This window comes from Phaethon lepturus, unplaced genomic scaffold (assembly GCF_000687285.1).
Source record: "Phaethon lepturus isolate BGI_N335 unplaced genomic scaffold, ASM68728v1 scaffold27870, whole genome shotgun sequence".
Taxonomy (NCBI): Eukaryota; Metazoa; Chordata; class Aves; order Phaethontiformes; family Phaethontidae; genus Phaethon; species Phaethon lepturus.
In genome coordinates this window covers 1-10,128 of record NW_010511628.1, presented here as the reverse complement: position 1 = coordinate 10,128, position 10,128 = coordinate 1, and the positions used below count along the sequence as shown (strand labels likewise).

Sequence of the window (10,128 nt, the reverse complement as noted above, 5' to 3'; positions counted from 1 at the left end):
GGGCGCGGCACAACACCGCCCCCTAGCGCCGCCACGCAGGAGCTGCCCCCACCCGCGTCCGCTCGGCACGCCGGGGACCCCCCAGTCACACCCCACGCGTGGAGACGCTGCTCCAACCCCCTCGGCCTTGCAGACTGAGCTAAGTCTCCATGAGCGACACGAGCCGAGAAGAGAGACAGCAGCAGTTTAAACCTCCGAGTGCGATTCAAAGCGGTTTTCAAACCGCAATTTGTACAGACATCTCAACTGAGCCTAAGACAGAGCCATTAGAACTCCCTTTCACTTTCCCGGCCACCAGAAGCTCAGGCAGTCTGTGTCACATGAAGGAAATAAACTGAGCTAAGTCTCCATGAGCGACACGAGCCGAGAAGAGAGACAGCAGCAGTTTAAACCTCCGAGTGCGATTCAAAGCGGTTTTCAAACCGCAATTTGTACAGACATCTCAACTGAGCCTAAGACAGAGCCATTAGAACTCCCTTTCACTTTCCCGGCCACCAGAAGCTCAGGCAGTCTGTGTCACATGAAGGAAATAAGACTCCTAGAAGGAAGCAGAGCTCAATTAGGCTGATGTGTCCCCACAGAGGTCTTCAATCACAGACCTCACACAGAGCCTTTGGTAACTACACTCCCCTCATGGTTATTTGCACAGAGATCAAGTTCAGGCTTTAGCATATTTAGGGCTTGCTTGGAGGGGATGGGACAGTTTAAAGAACATTGCCTGGTGCACAGTGAAATACAGCATCTGTAGTAAGTCTCCCAAAAGTACTGATTTTCCAGTGCAACTAGCCTAGATCAAGTACAAACATCCCTTTGGGAAAGAAATCAGTGGGAGGTCACGGCAGACACCAGGTTCAAACCTGCCCTCTCTCTGGGTCTATCCGGCAACTAGAAGACACACTCATCATCCTTCAAATCTCTCCAGGCTGACATTTCTAAGCTTAGCAGATTATCTTTAAAATTGCACTAAGTGAACCTCACATCACACACAGCAGCTGCTTCCCTTCCCCAAAGGCCACCCACCTGCTGCCCCCAGGTGACATTTATAGCTGGTCTAAAATAATTTGCAGCTCTGCTAAAAGAAGTGCTGCCCACACCACTCAATTTCAGTGCCTGAGGGACTCAGGGGAAGAGAACTGCAAAGAGCCTACAGCAAGGAAGAAGTTGAATTAAATTGAAAAAGCCTTGCTAAACACTCAGACCTGCTTTGCTCCCCTGTATGTCTTAGCTGATCAATGAACAAATCTGCATCAATGGACCACAAATGATCCACTCTTCTCCATCCTTTCTCAACAGTAGTCTTCTGCACAGATGTCAGAGACCTCCCTTGCACGAGTTCAGATGACTTCCTCCTTTGTTCAGTTCTAGTTTCCCTCCTCCTACCTTTACTTATCTTGGTTTTAAGGACATTTAGCAGAATAAGCCAACAGTACAAAGGCTATTCTGCACTCTAACAGCAGTCACGATTAGGGAGAAGGGAAGCTTGCTGAGTATTTTCCACACAGCTGTTTAATACATCTCTTACTTGAAGTAGACCTGAATGAGCCCTACTTTCAACTCTTAGTTGCACACCAGGACTGAACTAACTTCTATTTAAATTAGAAGCAGCTGAAACATGGAAGACAGAGCCTTGCCTTTGAAATTAGCCCAGAAAATTTGTCCAGCCTTTAAACAGCAAATGGCACTTTCGGATGCTGCACGCCAAGATGTCTCCTGCACTCACCTCACAATCCAGTCTTTCCACACAGTGTGCATGCTCTGCTAATGTTGCTTTTGTCCTACCTCTCCCCCAAAGAGATCAAATATCACCACAAGCCCTTAGGATATATTAGCCTCTTATCTTCAAGATACAAAAAAATGGAAGCCACACAGGTTCATTTAAGCAGTCTTTGCAGCAAAAGGCTAAGCAGAGAGCTCAGTTAAATGAGATCAAGGCTCTGCTCAGTGGGTCCCATTCTGGAAGTTTTGCTGTTTCCAAGGAGCAGTGGACTAGAAGGTAAAACAGATCAAGTCCTGTCACCCTCCACAGAGATCAGTCTTAATTAGTTTACTGAACTGCTGCAAGGAGGCTTTTCAACTAGTCAGTGCAGATAGCGCACACATTTTGGCAAGGGAAATGTTGACAGGTACGGCATCCTGCCTAGACTCTTTAGAAACACAGTGGAAGAGTCATTCCTATGAATTCAGGAAGCAACTCCAGGCAGTAGGGATGTTTCTTATCAATGGCAGACTAGACATGGATGCCAAGACAGGAGACAGTTCAACAGCCATTGCCCTACTGCACCATACTATACCAGTCCCTTCCACACCAGGAGCACAGGACAAGTAAGAGGGAGCAAAGGGCTGGAGGGGAGAAAGAAGCAGACAGCAGGAGGGCTGGAGGTGTGAAAGGAGCTCAGTTCAAGGACTCCCAGGAAGAGGGACACCAACCAAGATGCTGCATGCACATCGCAGGGAAGCAACCGTGCAAAACAAAGTATGAACATTTTTGGCCTCTGACAATGCCAGGAAGATGGGGTGGCACAATCAGTTGTGGTATTCCCTGGCATCAAATGGCCAAAAAGCAAGAGGTCATGAACATCAGAGGCAATCTAGAAAGCAAGAGACCTTTGATGGAAGAGGGGGGAATCCCACCATGGCTGAGCAGACACCAATGAAAACCTCCCACTAGAGTTTAAATAACAAAGATGTTGACTGTTGGATTACTAGTGACATCAGATTGAGGGTGAAGGAAAAAGTGAGGCCTATCACACAGAAGTTTATTCTCTTCCTTGTGCCCCTACCTGCACGAGTGCATGGATGGGGAGCAGCCCCAGCCTCCTCCCCTCACACAGCCTATCCATGTCCTGCCACCTTCAGACTTTTTCCCCATAGCTTCCTCTTAAAGCAGTGCAAGAGTCAGAGGAGAGCTGCTCCAGCAGGCTTCTATAGCAGGCTCACCTACAGACCAAGCATCAACATCAGCACATCCCACTGTATCAGTTTATTTTCCACTCCATATCACCATCCAATTTTCTTAACACAGATCAAACATGCCCTTTAGCAACACTGGCCATATGTGGCTTGCAGCAGCACAGATGATGGACACTGGCAGAGCTAAGGAGAATGTCATACTTGCCAGGCTGCTACTGAAGGTCATGCCAAATTCCCTTCAGATAAATCTTTTTACATAAACAGGTGCCAATAACACCACACTGATCTGTTTTCAGTTTTACTAACTTACACTGAAGTTAATGAGTCAAAGCAAGAGCCCCAGCTCTGACTCCATCAGCATCTTCACTGACATAAACTGGAGTTAATGCCTTGTAGTCTATATAAGGTAGAAAACTGTTCCCTTTCCAGGAAAAGCTACGTGTTGTCATGACTTCACCCAGAGGTGCACTACAATGATGGGGAAGAAAAAGCATTAATGTTAAAAATACATTAAGCAATTCTAAAACACAGCCCGTTCCAGGAAGCTTTTGGCAAGTCAGTAGTACCACTGGTCATTCTGAGGTAATGGGCACTGAAGGATGGACAGGTCACTGTGGCTTGTCTACTACAGAGCAGAGATGGAAACAGCTCCTGCAGGTAAGATTCTGGTCTCGGACTGTAAGCAATTTTCACAGACTCATTCACAGCCTGTTTGTACATGCCTGTCCCTCTTCCTGCACCCCTTTTACACAAGCAGAGAATTACCACAGAAACAGACTGCCTAAACAGCCTCCTAAGCAGAACTGTGCCTGACAAAACAAAACACAAGTCACCTTTCAAGAGTTGTGGGTATTTGGTATGAACAAGGTTGGTAAGATCTCCACCATCATCCAAAATCATGTTGAGGGGCTGTCCATCCTTGAAGTACAGGGTCTGCTCAATGCACCACAAATATTCCTCATCGGTCTCCCCTTTCCAGGCAAACACTACATGGGAACAAACACACACAATTAGCCAGTTTCTTACTCAGCATGTAGTAAAGCAGCCAAAGGAAGATTTCATCAGCAGCTCTCAGTAGCAGAGACAACAGACAGATGATTATCTGTGCCTGCAGGCCAGAAAAGACATTTGCATTAAAAAAACATCTCAGAATGAGCAGAAGTGAAGTCTCTTTGCCTTCTGTTCCAGACCACGAGCTTGGGTCAAAATTTTGAGACCTCACTGCTCTCATTCTTCCATGTTAAGAGGGAGAAGGCAAAGCAAACTAAAGCAAGCTCACATCCACAACACCCCACCTGCTCACCTAATACACCCTACACCGCCAGGAATTAGAAATAGCCACTGGATATACTGATACAGTGAAATAAAAATGCAACTATAGCATTCTCTAGCACAGCAGTAAAGAGGGACTAGACTTCAGCGTGAGCTAAGCACCAGACTACAAACTCTACAGCAACTTGGAAATTAAAGTCTAGTCTCTAGCACAGTGCTAAAATCACTCTGTAATGCCTTGTCTGCTCTTATTAAGGCATATTTCTATATCGGTACATCTACCACCATCAACATGCTGCAACCCCTAGCATGTTGTATCTAGCAGTATTTTTGTCTTTCCAGGCATTTATACTGGCTTCGTGCCATACTTGAGCCTCAGTGGTACTCAAGACATTCAAACATTTATTAGGCATGTGATTTACATACCCCAACATTTGGCTAAATTGTCATGTTTTTACCAGTTACACAGAAAACTAACTCTTGAGCCATGAAGAGCCAGTCATGCAATTGCCCCTTCTGAAGAAATGTGCCTCAGTATCTCACACTCTATCCAAAGGACCAGCATTCCTCCAAGGTCTCCTAAGGTCAGTATGTGAAGTGCAATATTGACAAAAAGAGCAAGTTCCACAAAACAAGATATACCAAGAGAATAGGTCAAAAACTTAGACAAACACTCCACCTGTAAACTGCTCTTCAGCTGAGTTTTGGCTGTTGAAAGCCATGAAAAAGGCAATATCCTAACATCGGATCTAGAGAGTGCCGCCTGGTCCTTTGACACCATGTGCTGAAGATGTGCAGAGGAGGTGATGCCTGCAGCTAGTAATGCCAAAGGAGCTGACAAAGGGACCACTTTCTTTTGTTGCCTTAGACCACAGCTGGGGAAAAACTTGTGGCAATAGCTAATTATAACAGAAATGAAAGGTACCACCCAAAGCAAAGAACCAGGCTGCCAGAAATCAGATTTAGCCTCTGCCAACATCCAGGCTCAGGCCACGCAGTTCCCAACACATAAGTAACAGCAGACAGCGCAACATATTCATATTGATCCGCAAGGAATTGCTCTTTATTGAACGGTGACACTAACAAAACAGCAGCATCCTGATAAACTGCTTCAGGGGTACTAGGCAGCAACACAGCTGGTCTAGCTCTAGCCTTAAAATACCTTGAGTATTGACCTTGACACTGCAACAGGGCACACTGCAGTTAACATCCTCTCCCTGACCCCTATTTAGCACGAAGCTTGCTGGAAAGCACCAAACACCCCCATCTACACACACCTACACACCAATCCACTTAATTAGTCAGCCCATTCAATCATCTTAATGACTTACAGGTTTACAGCTGGTAACATACAGCCAGGCTCTTTCATAGCCTACCACCAGCCACTGTCAGGAGTGCTACACATAGTCTGATGCAATAGGGCTGGAATCAAATGTTCTGTTTTGTAACAATCACTGCTTTTGATGGGCTATTTCTATCCTGAAGCTTGTTCAGAAGAGCTTGATTTGTACACAGTTTGATTTAGCTAGAACAGGCAGTACAGTCCAACTCAGAGCCAAATTCTAACATGGAAAACTTACCAGGGATACCAGCTTTTGCAATAGCAGCAGCAGCGTGGTCCTGAGTGGAGAAAATGTTGCAGCTTGACCATTGTACCTGGAAAACAACCCAAGTTTTGTTTGCTGAACAAAGTTCTGAGATATCAGGCATTCTCTTCCAGACACAGAAGTTAAAAACGGAGCAAGAGCAGAAAGACATATTAGTACAGATTCCTGCCTTTATCAGTAGCTCTGCAAAGTTCAGGTGAAAATTAAGTATCTAAGCCAGGAGAAATATCATCACTTTGGGACAGAATGTAATGGAGCTTTAGCTGTGCCACATATTCAGCCATCTCCTTACTCACAAGAGCTTCTGCCAAACAACCAGACCTTACATTCAGGTATAGATCTCCAGGAAGCTCACAGTAGGGTGGGTTTAGAAAGTTTTGGTCAATAAAGTTCAGATTTTCACAACAGCCACACAGTGAGTGTCCACTGAGGGATATGGACAGGCAGCAATACACCTGCTGGCACTCAGAAGAGTCAGAAAAGCAGCTGACATGCTAGACTTTGTCAACAGGCATTCTCCAACATTATGCTCACCCAACTCCCACTCTGTGCTCCAGTCATAGAAGTTTTTCCAGCTGAGCTAAGCTTTTTCCACACAGATTTCATAACTAGGCTCAGGAACCTAGAAAAGCAACAGCATGTTGCTGAGTTGCATTGAAAAGTATGTGCATACCTACTGCAGCTCCCCAGCAGGCACAGAAACCACCACATCCTAGAGTCACACACGAGTTCTCACTCTGTTCCCTGCAGGGCTGACTGGCAAGTATTTGCATACTTATTTGTAACAGACCTTGAGAAGAGAGAGCAGCAAGGCATAACCCTTCAGCCTGTTTTCAGATATTCATCCCACTATTATCAATAATTGACACTTCAAAGTACGGGCTGTAATAGGAAGCACCTCATCTGAGCCTACACAACCAACACTTGTCAGTGAAAACACACCTGGAAGGAGCACAGAAAAATTGAATTCATGACTAAGCACTGCACCTCCTCACCTGGGTTTTTCTAAGCTCCCTCTGTATCAGTACAGACAACATCGGGAAGTGTCATGAAATCCAAAGTACACTGAATACCTATATATTGTTCACACTTCAAGCACTTGATACAAGACATAGGCCACTTCAACTCTGCATCCTCAGATCTGTAACACCAGTTTGTGATAATGGCACAGAGCCTAGAATAACTGGCATACCTGACGGGCTCAGAGCCTAATATTTACATCACTGGTTATCAAGAGGATGCATTCTTATTACCATTTTAGAACTTATACTCTGAAGTAGAGTATTTACTCTATCTTTGTTAACCTAGCAAAAAAGGGATACCAAAATGACTATGCTGCAGTGAGCTTACATCCTCATTATGTAGGGTATGGTTTCCTCTGAGTTTCATTCCTCCCTCCCAGGCACCAAAGTTCTGGCAGAACAGATGAACCAGGGATGAATGTGAACTCAAGTCAAAACCTAAACTAACATGAAGGTATAAGGACAAGGAAGGAGCTAACACAACCAGCACACATCTTAAAGGCACAACCATAACTTACGCTCTGCAGGTACCTCCCTGAATGACTTGGATGAATCCCACACAACACTTGGGGTTGTGCTTAGACTAAACCAGCCTGGCAATGTTTAAGTAAACACACAGCTGCTGCCTAGGCCTGCCATACTGGGATACAGCAACCAACAGGAACAGCAAGGAGCTTCCCAAATTTCAATGGCTTGTCCCTCCACAAGATTTAAAAGAAAGAGTTTCATACACAGTGTAGCTTGAATAAAGCCAGGACTGTACCTCCACAAAGCTCTCCTTCAGCACTGCTCCATTTGCAGCCATAGAACAGCTCTGGACAGCTAAACTTCAGGAAGAAGGAATTTCAGATCACATAGGTACTTAACATAATCCATCATCAAGTTCCAGTCAGCTCCTGCTCAGCACACAAGCTATGTGGATTGTGCTCAGATGCTTGGCTCTTCTCATGCCTTGTACAGTGAACACTCAGCTGTGATGTCTGGACCTCATTCAGCAAGCCAGGCAGAGGACACAATGCAGTAAATGGCTTATCAGTATCTCAGCCTTTAATACAGCCAGGGTAACTGGTCTGTAGTCACACAACAAATTTAAACTCAGTGGAGTCTACAGCCCTCTATCACTGAACCACTCTGCCTCTGTGTTTTTTTCCTGCACAGCTCACGGGCCATCATGAGCTCTCAGAAAGCTTCATTAGTTTTTGCTGACTTTACCAGGGCATCGTGTGGTTCTTAATACAGGCTAATCTGTGCTGGAGGCAGTAACTAGAGCTTCAGCACTACCAGCAACAGCACTGCATGCCCAAACACAACACAATTGCGTGGGAGCAGCTTTCAGCACCGCTGCTCAGGGTGCCGTATACACAGCTGACAGAGCTGCTGAAGCCAGCAACCCAGCCCAAAACAGGCACTCATGAAGACACAGCTTGTCCAGAGGGAAGACACATACCACATCCCAGAGGTACATGTAGTACAGGTGACAAGCTCTTTGCTTAAGGAAAGAAGACATAATCCATCCACCTGGAAACTGCAGCATAGTCTCTTCCAAAAAGTACAGACATTTGCCAGGATCCCCTAAGGTAGTTATATAAGCAGAAGCAGTGCCCCAGGCAGAGCATTACCTAAGAACATTTCTGAAGGAGAAACTCGAAGACACTTTACCTCAGCTCCCAGCTCTATAAGGGTCTCTATGAGAACTGCTGTCTGCACAGTCATATGAAGGCAACCGGCGATACGTGCACCTTTCAGCGGTTTTGATGCTGCATACATCTCCCGCATCTTCATCAGCCCTGGCATCTCATTCTCTGCAATCTCAATGGCCTTGCGACCCCAGTCTGCAAGGCTGATATCAGCTGCAAGAGAAGGAGGACAGGTGTCAGAGTTTAAATAGCTGAGACCTTGGTATCTGTTCACACACTTGTGGGTAGGCATGGGCTGCAACAGCTGAACTGAACACCCAGCAACAGCTGGGAGACAGAGTTGTGGGAAAAACAGACCCTATTCCAGTTACTCCCTGCTTTTTTACTATGGCACACAGGCTTACAAACAAGTTTAGACCAAACCTAACAGCCCTTCTGAATAAAAGTGTGCTCCTGTATGAGCATGTTAATCAACTGTCATCTAGTGTGCAGACATCCTGAGGCCCATTAATTCAGTAAGCCCCAGCCTTAAGCACTCCCCTTTACAGATACTGCCCAAGCATCTGACACTTTCTATAGAGATTTACTTCCACAGTATCAAGACCTGCATGTGGGGGGCCCTGCCCGTATGGCAATAGCTTCCCCACAAGAGAACACCCATAGTATGCTCCCTGCCCCATGCACCAGGAGCTGAGCCCAGCCCAGCTCCCCTCTTAAGAGTAAGCTGCAGGGTTCCTACCCCCTTGGATCCATAAGGATTATTTTCAAGGCACCGTAACTACCTTAGTTATAAGTCAACTTCTGCCTTTGTAAGAAGGATCTCTAGTAAAAAAGTTCATGGAAAACTGAATAAAAGAGACTTACAACAGGGTAGCTGGGGATAGAAAATACTGCATTCACCATGGGTATCTGACTCCAGCCTTAAAAAGGCAAGAGTCAAACAGCTAATGCCTAGGTGCACCACTTTGTGGCGTTGGCCAACACCAAGTGTCCCTCTTAGTCTGCTGGCTGTTTCAGAGGAGCTTTCAGAAGCTTACCATTTCACTTGCTCAGATACTTTTCTTTCACCTACCTCATGAACGTAGGCTGTTTAAAGCACTTGGGAACCTCCAAGTCAGACTGCTGCATTTAATACAGACAAGCTAATCACCTTTTGCTCCAGAACAAAGCCCAGGGGCCACTGAAGCTATTGCCTACACTTTAGCAGCCTGGTGCACAGCCTTTACACCAGCAGGGGACAAAAAGCCCAGGCAATGGAAGGACCACGGAAACAACTATATCAAGGGCAGGGGTCTCGAATCTTACCTCTCTTAATGGCTTGGTAGTTTTACCAGAGCTGCTTAAAACTATATCCTGTAGTATTTTAGGTTCATAGCCTCCAAGGCATATTATTTACGAATCTGAGCCTTATAGACTAATCTTCTTCTCTTTGAACTCAGCCTTCAGAGAACACACAACACTTTTTAAAAATTATGGGGGTTGTGGAGTTTCAGGTCTACAAAAAATCCCGCCAAAATCTTTAGGGAAACGTGTAACATGAGTTCCAAATTCAAAGATACTTTCATAGTGGGAGTGAAAGCCTGTCTCCAGCAAAGGGCTTCTGGTGGACAGTCAGAGCAGCAAAAGGTCCGCGCAGTGGGCTCCGGGGGCAGGAGAGCAGCAAAATCGCGGGTGGAAACC

At 45.8% G+C, this 10,128-nt stretch overlaps 1 protein-coding gene across 1 annotated transcript; it reads right to left on the bottom strand.

The window, feature by feature from the left end:
- Window positions 1–3,743: 3,743 nt before the first annotated feature.
- On the bottom strand, window positions 3,744–8,661 carry LOC104618882 (adenosylhomocysteinase B-like; the record flags this gene model as incomplete). The annotated part of the gene is made up of 3 exons (XM_010284601.1): window positions 3,744–3,896; window positions 5,763–5,838; window positions 8,471–8,661. Coding segments are annotated over 3 exons (420 nt in total), but the record flags the coding sequence as incomplete, so codon positions are not given.
- Between the last annotated feature and the right edge of the window lie 1,467 nt (window positions 8,662–10,128).